The sequence below is a fragment of the Lactuca sativa genome, chromosome 3 (assembly GCF_002870075.4).
Source record: "Lactuca sativa cultivar Salinas chromosome 3, Lsat_Salinas_v11, whole genome shotgun sequence".
NCBI lineage: Eukaryota > Viridiplantae > Streptophyta > Magnoliopsida > Asterales > Asteraceae > Lactuca > Lactuca sativa.
This window is the reverse complement of record NC_056625.2, coordinates 208,493,326-208,510,077: the sequence shown is the minus strand read 5'-3', so window position 1 is coordinate 208,510,077 and position 16,752 is coordinate 208,493,326. Positions and strand designations below refer to the sequence as shown.

The window sequence follows — 16,752 nt, the reverse complement described above, 5'->3', positions numbered from 1 at the left end:
TCGGACGGGTCGGACGGGTCAGATTCTTCGGATATTGGCGACGTGGACGATCCGAAGCCCTTGATCTCAGTACGCGGGGCGTACGAAGGTACGCAGGGCGTACTTCGGCCCTATCCGATGACTCCCCTTCGGATAATACCGGGAGTTTATAATTAAATTTATATTTATTTTAATTAAACTTCTAAAATTCATATCTCCCTCATACGAACTCCGTTTTTGACGTTCTTTATATCCACGCGAAGGTGAGACCAAGATCTACAACTTTCGTTTAGAATCCGTTGGCAAATTCCAAAATTATTTTTATTATTTATTAAATAAAATGACGCGATTAAGGAATTTCTTCTAAAATTCATAACTTTCACATCCGAAGTCAGATTTGGACGTTCTTTTTATGTACGATCATAGCTTGAGGTTGTCTATAACTTTCATTTAGATACATAAGGCTAAAAACTATTGCATCGAAATTTCGCGTTTTACGTTTAATCGCTGATGCCGGTTTTGCCGAGAATCTTCGGTTGGTCATAACTTCTTCGTTATAACTCGGATTTTAGGGTTCTTTATATGTACGAAAACCTTGATACGATTCCTACTACTTTACTTAATCCAAAAAAGATTTTAGGAAAGTTATATTTTGACCTAAATTTGATTGGTTTACATTACATTGACTCGAAATATCGGGTTGTCACAGATTAGCTCATGTCTGGTTATAGTTACTGAATGCACCAATGTTGCTTGCTTTGTGCTTATTGGAGTTCTAGCTATCCTTAGCTAACTAGTAAACGAATATGTTAAAGTTACATATCACAAGTACTAAATAATTTCAGAAGGTTAGGTTTAGCCCTATTGCGCAGCTCTCTTCTGGGTCTTAAGCGTTGTAGGGAGAGACCTCTCATTCGAAGAATTACCTGGTCTGAGTAATATGTAATTGTATTCATGAGCTAGTTAGGGAAGGGTAGCAGGTATTTCTTATGTAGCTGATGGTGTAGAGTATGTCGGAGATTTCCCTAGGGAAAACCTAGGATGAGATTAGTATCAAATGATATTTGATTGAGAATCGTATAAATGGATAGGAAGCGGCTTTGGGAAACCAAGGAAAACCAAGGGGACAATACGGATAGATGTGGAAGGTAGTATGGACTCGTAATACTGAAAGAAGAGGATCCATACTTGAATCTTGGGGAGCTGCGGGGAACCAAGAGTGGCAGAATGTGAGACCTCTTGATGTTATGTATGACTCTGATGATTGTGTGTTTTGTTTCAGAATGGTGGTGACACGTCTTGGAATAAGAGGTCCAAGTTCAGGGTCTGGTTCAGGTTTGGGTGCGAGTTCCAAGCCATTCGATGATGGATTGCGTGAGTTAATCGCATCCAAGATTACGAGAGGCATCCTTGAGGTGACCCTGGTGATTTTCCAGTCGATCAAGGAAGGGATCATTAAGCTGATGGAGGAGTGTTTCAGGGCATTCAGTAGCGACATGGCATCCATCCAGTCAGGGTCGCGCACGCTCTCCTTCAAGGATTTCAGGGGATGCGGGGCGCTAAATTTTTGCGAGGTGAAGGACCCCATTGTGGTGAGACAATGGATCGTAGACATTGAGTCTGCGCAGGTGACAAGCTTCTGCCCGAAGGAGTCGAAGTTCAGGTTTGCAGCTAGATGTTTCAAAGAGAGGGCTAGAGACTGGTGGGAGGCAGTCAGTGACTCATTGGGAGCTCCAGCCATTGAGGATATGACCTAGACGGACTTTGTGTCCAGGTTTCGGGCTGTGTTTGTGCCAGCTGTCAAGGTTCGGCAGCTAGCCAGGGAATTTTTGGACATGAGACAGACTATGGAGATGGTGGTGGAGATTAACGCCAAGTTTAGGGAGAGGGCCTTGTCGATGCCTCGGTACGCGGGGGGTTGAGGAGATGAAGAACACTTGGTAGCACGACATTTTGAGGGCTGAAATTCGAAAGTATGTCAACTATTTGGCATGCCCGACTATGGATGACATGATAGTGAGGACGAGGGAGAAGGAGATTGATATAGAGCACCTCAGGAAGAGGAACCCAAAGACGGGGCAGGTGACTGGGGTTTCTGTGAAGAAACCCAGGGGATTTGACTCAAGGTTGAAGGGCATGTATGGACAGAGCCGCTGTGGGAAATTCAGCAAGACACACGAGGGAGCGTGCAATGTGGGGGGATCGGGCTGCTATAAATGCAGAAAGTTAGGACACTATGGCAGCGATTGTACTACTCCTACCCCCATTGTTCATCCATCAGACCTGATTTCCTTCCATTGCAATCAGAAGGACCATAAAAACGCCAACTGCCCGAGATTGGTACCGGCAGTGCCAGTGGCGGCGCCAGCTCAATCGACCCTGCAGATCACGGATGGCCGATAGGGAAATCCAGTGGTGAGGAATCGAGCCTTCTAGTTGACTACTGAGGAGGCACGCGCTACACCCGATGTGGTGACGAGTATGTTTCTTCTCCCTATTTCTTGATATTGTCAGTCTGGATACTTATGTTTCATGTTTCATGTACTCTGTTATAGGATTGTTCCACATGAACGGTATCCTAGTATTGGTGTTATTTGACTCGGGGGCTACCTGATCTTTCGATTCCCTTGCGCTTTGTAAGAGGTTTGACGAGCCTACGAGCATGATAGATCGTCCTTTGGAGGTCGAGATTACAGACGATCGGTCCGTTCGGGCATCAAAGGTTTATAGGTATTGTGTTCTATGGATGTACGATAAGCGATATCTCATGGATTTGGTCCCTATTCTGTTGTGGGGGAACAAGGTCATCCTCGACATGGATTAGTTGAGCCCTAATGGGGCGGTGATCAACTGTGTGCAGCAGCTGGTGCGTGCCAAGACCCTAAGAGGGTGAGAGCTAGTAATTCAGGGCAAGAGACCGCAGCATGGACCAACTTTGTGCTCAGCAGCGAGGGCTAGGTGTAACCTTCAGTAGGGTTGTGCCGGTTATGTCGTCTACGTTATGGATACTCGGGAGGCGGGTAAGATGACCGTGAGTGATGTGCCAGTTGTGCGGGAGTACCTGGATGTATTTCTAGAGGATTTGCCTAGGATACCTCCGGAGAGATAGGTGGAGTTTCAGATTGATTTGGTTCCTGGTGTGGCTCTGAAAGCTAAGGCACCGTATTGGTTGGCTCCTCCCGAGATGTAGGAGTTGTCTACACAGCTGCAGGAGCTGTTAGAAAAGGGATTTATTAGAGCGAGCAGTTCACCCTGAGGAGCCCCGATCCTGTTTGTGAAGAAGAAGGACGGGTCCTATCGGATGTGTATGGACTACCGAGAGTTGAACAAGGTAATGGTGTAGAACCGTTACCCCCTCCCGAGGATTGATGATATGTTTGACCAGCTACAGAGTGCATCTTGGTTTTCCAAGATTGACTTACGTTCAGGCTACCACCAGATAAGGCTCAGAGAAGGTGATGTACAGAAGACTGCTTTCCGAAATCGTTATGGTCATTACGAGTTCGTGGTGATTCCGTTTGGGCTCACCAATGCTCCTGTCGCGTTCCTTGCCCTCATGAACCACATATGTAGACCGATCTTGGATAGGTCTATGATAGTCTTCATCGACAACATCTTGGTTTATTCTAAGACGCATGAGCAGCACGAGGAGCACTTGCGAGAGGTGTTGGATACCCTGAGGAGGGAGAGCTTGTACACCAAGTTCTCCAAGTACAATTTCTGGTTGCGCGAGGTGCACTTTACGGGGCACCTTGTCAACCAGAATGGTATTCTGGTCGACCCGGCCAAGATGGAGGTCGTGATAAGATGGGAGGTTCCGAGATCTCCATCTGAGATTCGGAGTTTACTTGGTTTAGTGAGATACTATCGGAGATTCATCCAATATTTCTCCAAGATAGTTGTCTCATTGACCCGACTAACCAAGAAGTCGGTGACTTTCCATCGGGGGTCTGAGTAGCAGGCAGCATTCTAGACATTGAGACAGAGGTTGTGCAAGGAGTCGATCTTATCCCTTCTAGAGGGCGTTGAGGAATTTGTATTATACTTTGATGCGTCTATATTGGGTTTGGGAGCAGTAATTATAAAGAGGGGGCACGTCATCGCCTACGCCTTGAGGCGGCTGAAGCCTCACGAGGCGAATTACTCGACGCATGATCTAGAGCTGGGGGAGGTTGTTTTTGTCTGGTTATGAGCATAACATCATTCCTATGGTGTTAATGCAACCCTAATTGCTTTGATCTAAGTTTTTCTACTATGAACACAACAACATTGAATACCAAAGCAATAACCCTGGATCTAGCATACAAATCTGAAAATCACATATGATTTAGGGTTTAGATCTTAGCTTTGATTGTTATGTAGCAATAACAATCATAAACCTTCTTGATCTTGAATTCTGAAAGCTTAGTGCCTCAAGTGTTGCACCTCTAATGGAGTAACAAACACCATAAGCAACAAGATGACTTAGGAGAGGGAGGATGAGCTCCAAAAACGTCCAAGATCTTCTAGAGAAAGCTTAGCCACGTTTTTGGAGCCTAAAGGGTTACTTTTATAATCAGGCTTTTAGGATTATCAACTAAGAAACCCTAATCCAATTTCTTAGGCCTTAAGCAGCTCATAGGATCCTTCCAGAAGGCTGTTGGACAATTTCTATATGGACTTTCATATTGAATTCGTCCATGCTTCCTTTATGGATCCTAAGCCCAACTTTGTAACTATCATATAATTACAATATCAGTCCCCTTTATTTAATTAATCTCTTTTAGCCACAAAATTAATTCATAATTAATTCTAGACTAATATTAATTAAACAATATGATTTCTATTTTAATATATTATTCACATAATATATTAATAAATCATAATTAATCCTCTTTCTCCTTAATTCATCCTATCAGTTTCTATGGTGAAGGCAACCCAAAAGGACCATGCTCATAATCAGGCCATGTACATACTAAAATAGTTATAGGCTTAGACACCTAATCAAAAAAATTTCGCCCTCAAGATTTGGTGTCACTACCTCTATAGGGACCGTTGTACCATTTACACGGACCACAAGAGCCTGAGGTATCTGATGGATTATCCAAATCTGAACATGAGGCAGTGACAATGGTTGGATGTGGTGAAGGATTACGACTGTGAGATTCTCTACCACCTGAGGAAGGCCAATATTGTGGCCGATGCACTTAGCCACAAGACTTTCACAGACCCGATCAGAGGCATTTGTTTGAGGACGACAGTAGTGACTCTGCTTTTGGAGCGGATCCGAGAGGCCCAGCAGGAGGCTATGAAGGGGGAAAACCGGAAAAGTGAGAGTATCATGGGCCAGATTTCCTCCTTTGACTATGATAGCCGCAGATTGTTGACATTCCATCGCATGGTGTGGGTTCTGTACGCGGGTGGCATACGCCAGGTTCTGATGGAGGAGACACACAAATCCAGGTTTCCCATCCGTCCCGGGGCTACGAAGATGTATAGAGATCTTCGTCCTGATTACTGGTGGCCCTGCATGTAGCGGGACGTAGCCTGGTACGTGGAGAGGTGCTTGACCTACAGGAAGGTCATGGCCGAGCACCAGAGACCCCGCAACAATACGCAACCATTGAGTAACCCGGTGTGGAAATGGAAGGATATTACTATGGATTTCATCAAGAAGCTTCCCAGGCCCGCACGGGGAGTGGTTTCGATTTGGGTCATCGTGGATCGATTGACCAACAGTGCCCATTTCATTCCGTTTCAGGAGAGCATTTCGGCCGAGAAGTTGGCCGACATCTACGTCAGGGAGGTAGTAGCTTGGCATGGAGTTCCAGTTTTAGTGATTTTGGACCGAGATGTACGGTTTACTTCTAGATTCTATAAGAAGTTTCAAGACGAGTTAGGTACTCGTCTGTATTTTAGCACGACGTTTCACCCACAAATGGACGATAAAAGCGAGCGCACCATCCAAAACTTGGAGGATATGTTGCGGGCATCTATCTTAGACTTTGGTGGTATGTCGGATACCTACCTTCCCCTGGCAGAGTTTTCTTACAAGAATAGCTACTACGCCAGCATCGACCGTCCTCCCTTCGAGATGCTTTATGGGAGGAAGTGCAAGGCCCTGATATATTGGGGAGAGGTTCTACAGAGAGTCATGGGGAGTACCGAAGTGGTACTCAAGACTAGCGAGATAATCCAGCAGGTCAGAAGCAGGCTCCAGACTGCTCAGAGTCGGCAAAAGATCTACGCCGACAGACGCCGATTGGACCTGGAGTTTTGGGTAGGAGATATGGTCCTCCTGAAGGTTTTACCTTGGAAAGGTGTCATTAGGTTCAGCAAGCGGGGCAAGGTGGGACCCAGATACATCGAACCTTCAGGGTTGTAGCCCGGGTGGGCAAGGTTGCGTATCGATTGGATCTGTTAGCCGAGCTTAGTCAGATCCAAAACACATTTCACGTCTCCCAGCTACAGAATTTTTTGGTAGATGACTCCGCAGTAATGCCTTTAGATGATATTCACATGGATGACAAAACGAACTACATCGAGAGACCGGTAGCTATTCTCGACAATAAGGCAAAGGATCTGAGGAATAAGAGGGTTGAGCTGGTAAAGGTGCAATGGTAGGACCGCAAGAGCTCGGAGTAGACATGGGAGTCGGAGGATGAGATGAGAGAGCACTACCCTGAGCTATTTTCAGGCGCAACAGACTTCGAGGATGAAGTCTAAAATAAGTGGGGGAGATTTGTAACGCCCAGTTCCTGGTATGTATTTAATTAAAAATTTACTCATTTTTGTGTCGAGACTCGACGAGTTGGAGGCCCCAAACTCGTCGAGTAGTTAATGGATTTGGGCGTGGGTGATGAAGTTTACTCGACGAGTTGGGGAGCCCAGATTCGACGAGTAGAACTGCCAGAATGAAACCCTAATTTTAAGGGTTTGGCACCTTATTTAATCTCCTTAACACCCATAACTTGGCCTCACCTTCAGTCTCCTTTGTCCCAAACCCTAGCCACGAAACTTTAATCAACTTTTGAGTGTGTTGAGTTATTTTGTGCCATTCTTTGTGATATGAAGCTTAAAGAAGGGAGGAAAGGCTTGGAGATTTAAGAGAAAGTCAGTAGATCTAGAGTCCAAGCTACATTTTGGACTAATTTTGAGGTATAAAGCTTATACCTTTGCTTTCTATTGTTTAGATCTTCGTTTAAGGTTGTATTTTACCCTTTTTAGGCCATATTAAAGTCATTTTCGATATTTGAGTGTATGATGAAGTTGTAACTTCAGATCCTTAGCCTGTGAGGGACTCCATGGCATAATAGTGCCAACTTTATGGCCATGGGAGTCCCATACATCTTGTAAACTACTTTATAGAGCCTTATGAGCTAAATAATCTGTGCATGAATGTAAAGTTAGAAACTTTACATAAGTTTAGAGCCGAAGTTGTCGCAACTACTTCCAGAGATTGTGGGTCTAAGGCCACAATTTCGGCCCACTAGTAGGAGTTGTTTGTTAGATGATTGTCTTTGTGATAATCGTCTGGTATGCGACTATCTGTTATGTTTTATGTGCTAGCATGGTTTGATATTATGTAATAGTGATATTAGGGGAATAGTCTTGTATCCGGTGGATAGTACCGAAGGGTTAGGCCAGCACCCAGATATGCTAGGCGGTATGTGATTTACGTTTTATATGCTAGTATGTTATGTGGTAGTGGTAGGTGGTGAAATAGTCTCCGGATCCGGCCGCAAGGACCGAAGAGGTAGGCCAGCACCCAGATATGCTAGGCAGTTAGTGGTTGAAAGAGACCAAAGGGGTAGGACAATACCCAAATTTGAACATGAGGCAGCGACGATGGTTGGACGTGGTGAAGGATTACGACGGTGAGATCCTCTACCACCTGGGGAAAGGCCAATATTGTGGCCGATGCACTTAGCCACAAGGCTTTCACAGCCCCGATCAGAGACATCTGCCTGACGATGACAATAGTGACTCCGCTTTTGGAGTTGATCCGAGAGGCCCAGCAGGAGGCTATGAAGGGGGAACACCGGAAAAGTGAGAGTATCATGGGCCAGATTTCCTCCTTTGACTATGATAGCCGCGGATTGTTGACACTCCATCGCAGGGTGTGGGTTCCGTATGCGGTTGGCGTACGCCAGGTTCTGATGGAGGAGATGCACAAATCCAGCATTCCCATCCATCCTAGGGCTACGAAGATGTATAGAGATCTTCGTCCTGATTACTGGTGCTCTGCATGAAGGGGGACGTTGCCTGGTACGTGGAGAGGTGCTTGACCTGTAGGAAGGTCAAGGCCGAGGACCAGAGACCCCGTGGCAATACGCAACCATTGAGTATCCCGGTGTGGAAATGGGAGGATATTACTATGGATTTCATCAAGAAGCTTCCTAGGACCGCACAGAGAGTGGATTCGTTTTGGGTCATCGTGGATCGATTGACCAAGAGTGCCCATTTCATTCCGTTTCAGGAGAGCATTTTGGCCGAGAAGTTGGCAGAAATCTACGTCAGGGAGGTAGTAGCTCGGCATGGAGTTCCAGTTTCAGTGATTTTGGACCGAGATGTACGGTTTACTTCTAGATTCTAGAAGAAGTTTAATGACGAGTTAGGTACCCGTCTGTATTTTAGCACGAAATTTCACCCACAGATGGACGATCAAAGCGAGCGGACCATCCAAACCTTGGAGGATATGTTGTGGGCATCTATCTTACACTTTGGTGGTAAGTCGGATACCTACCTTCCCCTGGCAGAGTTTTCCTACAATAATAGCTACTACGCCAGCATCGACCGTCCTCCCTTCGAGATGCTTTATGGGAGGAAGTGCAAGCCCTGATATATTGGGGAGAGGTTGGACAGAGAGTCATGGGGAGTACCGAAGTGGTACTCAAGACTACTGAGATGATCCAGCAGGTCAGAAGCAGGCTCCAGACTGCTCAAAGTCGGCAAAAGAGCTACGCCGACAGACGCCGATTGGACCTGGAGTTTTGGGTAGGAGATATGGTCCTCCTGAAGGTTTTACCTTGGAAAGGTGTCATTAGGTTCAGCAAGCGGGGCAAGGTGGGACCCAGATACATCGAACCTTCAGGGTTGTAGCCCGGGTGGGCAAGGTTGCGTATCGGTTGGATCTGTTAGCCGAGCTTAGTCAGATCCAAAACACATTTCACGTCTCCCAGCTACAGAATTTTTTGGTAGATGACTCCGCAGTAATGCCTTTAGATGATATTCACATGGATGACAAAACGAACTACATCGAGAGACCGGTAGCTATTCTCGACAATAAGGCAAAGGATCTGAGGAATAAGAGGGTTGAGCTGGTAAAGGTGCAATGGTAGGACCGCAAGAGCTCGGAGTAGACATGGGAGTCGGAGGATGAGATGAGAGAGCACTACCCTGAGCTATTTTCAGGCGCAACAGACTTCGAGGATGAAGTCTAAAATAAGTGGGGGAGATTTGTAACGCCCAGTTCCTGGTATGTATTTAATTAAAAATTTACTCATTTTTGTGTCGAGACTCGACGAGTTGGAGGCCCCAAACTCGTCGAGTAGTTAATGGATTTGGGCGTGGGTGATGAAGTTTACTCGACGAGTTGGGGAGCCCAGATTCGACGAGTAGAACTGCCAGAATGAAACCCTAATTTTAAGGGTTTGGCACCTTATTTAATCTCCTTAACACCCATAACTTGGCCTCACCTTCAGTCTCCTTTGTCCCAAACCCTAGCCACGAAACTTTAATCAACTTTTGAGTGTGTTGAGTTATTTTGTGCCATTCTTTGTGATATGAAGCTTAAAGAAGGGAGGAAAGGCTTGGAGATTTAAGAGAAAGTCAGTAGATCTAGAGTCCAAGCTACATTTTGGACTAATTTTGAGGTATAAAGCTTATACCTTTGCTTTCTATTGTTTAGATCTTCGTTTAGGGTTGTATTTTACCCTTTTTAGGCCATATTAAAGTCATTTTCGATATTTGAGTGTATGATGAAGTTGTAACTTCAGATCCTTAGCCTGTGAGGGACTCCATGGCATAATAGTGCCAACTTTATGGCCATGGGAGTCCCATACATCTTGTAAACTACTTTATAGAGCCTTATGAGATAAATAATCTATGCATGAATGTAAAGTTAGAAACTTTACATAAGTTTAGAGCCGAAGTTGTCGCAACTACTTCCAGAGATTGTGGGTCTAAGGCCAAAATTTCGGCCCACTAGTAGGAGTTGTTTGTTAGATGATTCTCTTTGTGATAATGGTCTGGTATGCGACTATCTGTTATGTTTTATGTGCTAGCATGGTTTGATATTATGTAATAGTGATATTAGGGGAATAGTCTTGTATCCGGTGGATAGTACCGAAGGGTTAGGCCAGCACCCAGATATGCTAGGCGGTATGTGATTTACGTTTTATATGCTAGTATGTTATGTGGTAGTGGTAGGTGGTGAAATAGTCTCCGGATCCGGCCGCAAGGACCGAAGAGGTAGGCCAGCACCCAGATATGCTAGGCAGTTAGTGGTTGAAAGAGACCAAAGGGGTAGCACAATACCCAAATTTGAACATGAGGCGGCGACGATGGTTGGACGTGGTGAAGGATTACGACGGTGAGATCCTCTACCACCTGGGGAAGGCCAATATTGTGGCCGATGCACTTAGCCACAAGGCTTTCACAGCCCCGATCAGAGACATCTGCCTGACGATGACAATAGTGACTCCGCTTTTGGAGTTGATCCGAGAGGCCCAGCAGGAGGCTATGAAGGGGGAACACCGGAAAAGTGAGAGTATCATGGGCCAGATTTCCTCCTTTGACTATGATAGCCGCGGATTGTTGACACTCCATCGCAGGGTGTGGGTTCCGTATGCGGTTGGCGTACGCCAGGTTCTGATGGAGGAGATGCACAAATCCAGCATTCCCATCCATCCTAGGGCTACGAAGATGTATAGAGATCTTCGTCCTGATTACTGGTGCTCTGCATGAAGGGGGACGTTGCCTGGTACGTGGAGAGGTGCTTGACCTGTAGGAAGGTCAAGGCCGAGGACCAGAGACCCCGTGGCAATACGCAACCATTGAGTATCCCGGTGTGGAAATGGGAGGATATTACTATGGATTTCATCAAGAAGCTTCCTAGGACCGCACAGAGAGTGGATTCGTTTTGGGTCATCGTGGATCGATTGACCAAGAGTGCCCATTTCATTCCGTTTCAGGAGAGCATTTTGGCCGAGAAGTTGGCAGAAATCTACGTCAGGGAGGTAGTAGCTCGGCATGGAGTTCCAGTTTCAGTGATTTTGGACCGAGATGTACGGTTTACTTCTAGATTCTAGAAGAAGTTTAATGACGAGTTAGGTACCCGTCTGTATTTTAGCACGAAATTTCACCCACAGATGGACGATCAAAGCGAGCGGACCATCCAAACCTTGGAGGATATGTTGTGGGCATCTATCTTACACTTTGGTGGTAAGTCGGATACCTACCTTCCCCTGGCAGAGTTTTCCTACAATAATAGCTACTACGCCAGCATCGACCGTCCTCCCTTCGGGATGCTTTATGGGAGGAAGTGCAAGCCCTGATATATTGGGGAGAGGTTGGACAGAGAGTCATGGGGAGTACCGAAGTGGTACTCAAGACTACTGAGATGATCCAGCAGGTCAGAAGCAGGCTCCAGACTGCTCAAAGTCGGCAAAAGAGCTACGCCGACAGACGCCGATTGGACCTGGAGTTTCAGGTAGGAGATATGGTCCTCCTGAAGGTTTTACCTTGGAAAGGTGTCATCAGGTTCAACAAGCGGGGCAAGTTGGACCCCAGATACATCGAACCTTCAGGGTTGTAGCCCGGGTGGGAAAGGTTGCGTATCGCCTGGATCTGCCAGTCGAGCTTAGTCAGATCCACAGCACCTTTCACGTCTCCAAGCTACAGAATTGTTTGGTAGATGACTTCGCAGTAATGCCTTTAGAGGATATTCACGTGGATGACAACATAAACTACATCGAGAGACCGTTAGCTATTCTCGACAAGAAGACAAAGGATCTGAGGAATAAGAGGGTTGAGCTGGTGAAGGTGCAATGGTAAGACCACAAGAGCTCGGAGTGGACATGGGAATCGGATGATGAGATGAGAGAGCACTACCCTGCGCCATTTTTAGGTGCAACAGTCTTCGAGGATGAAGTCTAAAATAAGTGGGGGAGCTTTGTAACGCCCAGTTCCTGGTATGTATTTAATTAAAAATTTACTTATTTTTGTGTCGAGACTCGACGAGTTGGAGGCCCCAAACTCGTCGAGTAGTTAATGGATTTGGGCGCGGGTGATGAAGTTTACTCGACGAGTTGGGGAGCCCCGATTCGACGAGTAGGACTGCCAGAATGAAACCCTAATTTTAAGGGTTTGGCACCTTATTTAATCTCCTTAACACCCATAACTTGGCCTCACCTTCAGTCTCCTTTGTCCCAAACCCTAGCCATAAAACTCTAATCAACTTTTGAGTGTTTTGAGTTATTTTGTGCCATTCTTTTTGATATGAAGCTTAAAGAAGGGAGGAAAGGCTTGGAGATTTAAAAGAAACTCAGTAGATCTAGAGTCCAATCTACATTTTGGACTAATTTTGAGGTATAAAGCTTATACCTTTGCTTTCTATTGTTTAGATCTTCGTTTAGGGTTGTATTTTATCCTTTTTAGGCCATATTAAAGTCATTTTCGATATTTGAGTGTATGATGATGTTGTAACTTCAGATCCAGAGCCTGTGAGGGACTCCATGGCATAATAGTGCCAACTTTATGGCCATGGGAGTCCCATGCATCTTGTAAACTACTTTATAGAGCCTTATGAGCTAAATAATCTGTGCATTAATGCAAAGTTAGAAACTTTACATAAGTTTAGAGCCGAAGTTTTCGCAACTACTTCCAGAGATTGAGGTGAGTTGCCTTCCAGTAAATGTGGGTCTAAGGCCACAATGTCGGCCCACTAGTAGGAGTTGTTTGTTAGATGATTGTCTTTGTGATAATTGTCTGGTATGCGACTATCTGTTATGTTTTATGTGCTAGCATGGTTTGATATTATATAATAGTGATATTAGGGGAATAGTCTTGTATCCGGTGGATAGGACCGAAGGGTTAGGCCAGCACCCAGATATGCTAGGCAGTATGTGATTTACATTTTATATGCTAGTATGTTATGTGGTAGTGGTAGGTGGTGAAATAGTCTCCGGATCCGGCTGAAAGGACCGAAGAGGTAGGCCAGCACCCAGATATGCTAGGCAGTTAGTGGTTGAAAGAGACCAAAGGGGTAGGACAATACCCATTGAGTATCTCGGTGTGGAAATGGGAGGATATTACTATGGATTTCATCAAGAAGCTTCCTAGGACCGCACAGGGAGTGGATTCGATTTCGGTCATCGTGGATCGATTGACCAAGAGTGCCCATTTCATTCTGTTTCAGGAGAGCATTTCGGCCGAGAAGTTGGTAGAAATGTACGTCAGGGACGTAGTAGCTCGGCATGGTGTTCTAGTTTCAGTGATTTTGGACCGAGATGTACGGTTTACTTCTAGATTCTGGAAGAAGTTTAATGACGAGTTAGGTACCCGTCTGTATTTTAGCACGACGTTTCACCCACAGATGGACGATCAAAGCGAGCGGACCATCCAAACCTTGGAGGATATGTTGTGGGCATCTATCTTAGACTTTGGTGGTAAGTCGGATACCTACCTTCCCCTGGCAGAGTTTTCCTACAATAATAGCTACTACGCCAGCATCGACCGTCCTCCTTTCGAGATGCTTTATGGGAGGAAGTGCAAGCCTTGATATATTGGGGAGAGGTTGCACAGAGAGTCATGGGGAGTACCGAAGTGGTACTCAAGACTACTGAGATGATCCAGCAGGTCAGAAGCAGGCTTTAGACTGCTCAAAGTCGGCAAAAGAGCTATGCCGGCAAACGCCGATTGGACCTGGAGTTTCAGGTAGGAGATATGGCCCTCCTGAAGGTTTTACCTTGGAAAGGTGTCATCAGGTTCAACAAGCGGGGCAAGTTGGGCCCCAGATACATCGAACCTTCAGGGTTGTAGCCCGGGTGGGCAAGGTTGCGTATCGGTTGGATCTGTTAGCCGAGCTTAGTCAGATCCACAACACATTTCACGTCTCCGAGCTACAGAATTTTTTAGTAGATGACTCCGCAGTAATGCCTTTAGATGATATTCACGTGGATGAGAAAACGAACTACATCGAGAGACCGGTAGCTATTCTTGACAATAAGGCAAAGGATCTGAGGAATAAGAGGGTTGAGCTGGTAAAGGTGCAATGGTAGGACTGCAAGAGCTCGGAGTAGACATGGGAGTCCGAGGATGAGATGAGAGAGCACTACGCTGAGCTATTTTCAGGCCCAACAGACTTCGAGGATGAAGTCTAATAAGTGGGGGAGATTTGTAACACCCAGTTCCTGGTATGTATTTAATTAAAAATTTACTCATTTTTGTGTCGAGACTCGACGAGTTGGAGGCCCCAAACTCGTCGAGTAGTTAATGGATTTGGGCGCGGGTGATGAAGTTTAGTCGACGAGTTGGGGAGCCCCGATTCGACGAGTAGGACTGCCAGAATGAAACCCTAATTTTAAGGGTTTGGCACCTTATTTAATCTCCTTAACACCCATAACTTGGCCTCACCTTCAGTCTCCTTTGTCCCAAACCCTAGCCACGAAACTCTAATCAACTTTTGAGTTTTTTGAGTTATTTTGTGCCATTCTTTGTGATATGAAGCTTAAAGAAGGGAGGAAAGGCTTGGAGATTTAAAAGAAACTCAGTAGATCTAGAGTCCAAACTACATTTTGGACTAATTTTGAGGTATAAAGCTTATACCTTTGCTTTCTATTGTTTAGATCTTCGTTTAGGGTTGTATTTTACCCTTTTTAGGCCATATTAAAGTCATTTTCGATATTTGAGTGTATGATGAAGTTGTAACTTCAAATCCAAAGCCTGTGAGGGACTCCATGGCATAATAGTGCCAACTTTATGGCCATGGGAGTCCCATGCATCTTGTAAACTACTTTATAGACCCTTATGAGCTAAATAATCTATGCATTAATGTAAAGTTAGAAACTTTACATAAGTTTAGAGTCGAAGTTTTCGCAACTACTTCCAGAGATTGAGGTGAGTTACCTTCCAGTAAATGTGGGTCTAAGGCCACAATGTCGGCCCACTAGTAGGAGTTGTTTGTTAGATGATTGTCTTTGTGATAATTGTCTGGTATGCGACTATCTGTTATGTTTTATGTGCTAGCATGGTTTGATATTATATAATAGTGATATTAGGGGAATAGTCTTGTATCCGGTGGATAGGACCGAAGGGTTAGGCCAGCACCCAGATGTGCTAGGCAATATGTGATTTATGTTTTATATGCTAGTATGTTATGTGGTAGTGGTAGGTGGTGAAATAGTCTCCGGATCCGGCCGAAAGGACCGAAGAGGTAGGCCAGCATCCAGATATGCTAGGCAGTTAGTGGTTGAAAGAGACCAAAGGGGTTGGACAATACCCATTGAGTATCTCGGTGTGGAATTGGGAGGATATTACTATGGATTTCATCAAGAAGCTTCCTAGGACCGCACAGGGAGTGGATTCGATTTTGGTCATCGTGGATCGATTGACCAACAGTGCCCATTTCATTCCGTTTCAGGAGAGCATTTCGGCCGAGAAGTTGGCAGAAATGTACGTCAAGGACGTAGTAGCTCGGCATGGAGTTCCAGTTTCAGTGATTTTGGACCGAGATGTACGGTTTACTTCTGGATTCTGGAAGAATTTTAATGACGAGTTAGGTACCCGTCTGTATTTTAGCACGACGTTTCACCCACAGATGGACGATCAAAGCGAGCGGACCATCCAAACCTTGGAGGATATGTTGTGGGCGTCTATCTTAGACTTTGGTGGTAAGTCGGATACCTACCTTCCCCTGGCAGAGTTTTCCTACAATAATAGCTACTACGCCAGCATCGACCGTCCTCCCTTCGAGATGCTTTATGGGACGAAGTGCAAGCCCTGATATATTGGGGAGAGGTTGGACAGAGAGTCATGGGGAGTACCGAAGTGGTACTCAAGACTACTGAGATGATCCAGCAGGTCAGAAGCAGGCTCCAGACTGCTCAAAGTCGGCAAAAGAGCTATGCCGACAGACGCCGATTGGACCTGGAGTTTCAGGTAGGAGATATGGCCCTCCTGAGGTTTTACCTTGGAAAGGTGTCATCAGGTTCAACAAGCGGGGCAAGTTGGTCCCCAGATACATCGAACCTTCAGGGTTGTAGCCCGGGTGGGCAAGTTTGCGTATCGGTTGGATCTGTTAGCCGAGCTTAGTCAGATCCACAACACATTTCACGTCTCCCAGCTACAGAATTTTTTGGTAGATGACTCCGCAGTAATGCCTTTAGATGATATTCACATGGATGACAAAACGAACTACATCGAGAGACCGGTAGCTATTCTTGACAATAAGGCAAAGGATCTGAGGAATAAGAGGGTTGAGCTGGTAAAGGTGCAATGGTAGGACCGCAAGAGCTCGGAGTAGACATGGGAGTCGGAGGATGAGATGAGAGAGCACTACCCTGAGCTATTTTCAGGCCCAACAGACTTCGAGGATGAAGTCTAATAAGTGGGGGAGATTTGTAACACCCAGTTCCTTGTATGTATTTAATTAAAAATTTACTCATTTTTGTGTCGAGACTCGACGAGTTGGAGGCCCCAAACTCGTCGAGTAGTTAATGGATTTGGGCGCAGGTGATGAAGTTTACTCGACGAGTTGGGGAGCCCAGATTCGACGAGTAGGACTGCCAGAAT

At 45.6% G+C, this 16,752-nt stretch overlaps 1 protein-coding gene across 1 annotated transcript; it reads left to right on the top strand.

The window, feature by feature from the left end:
* The first annotated feature begins 1,980 nt into the window (after positions 1-1,980).
* Positions 1,981-2,382, top strand: LOC111900352 (uncharacterized). The gene has a single exon (XM_023896225.1). It carries the CDS (start codon positions 1,981-1,983, stop codon positions 2,380-2,382), a length of 402 nt encoding a protein of 133 aa, XP_023751993.1.
* The last annotated feature ends 14,370 nt before the right edge of the window (positions 2,383-16,752 follow it).

Bases quoted from the DNA above. Each gene is read 5' to 3' on its own strand.
- LOC111900352 (XM_023896225.1), top strand. From the start codon at position 1,981: ATGGATGACATGATAGTGAGGACGAGGGAGAAGGAGATTGATATAGAG.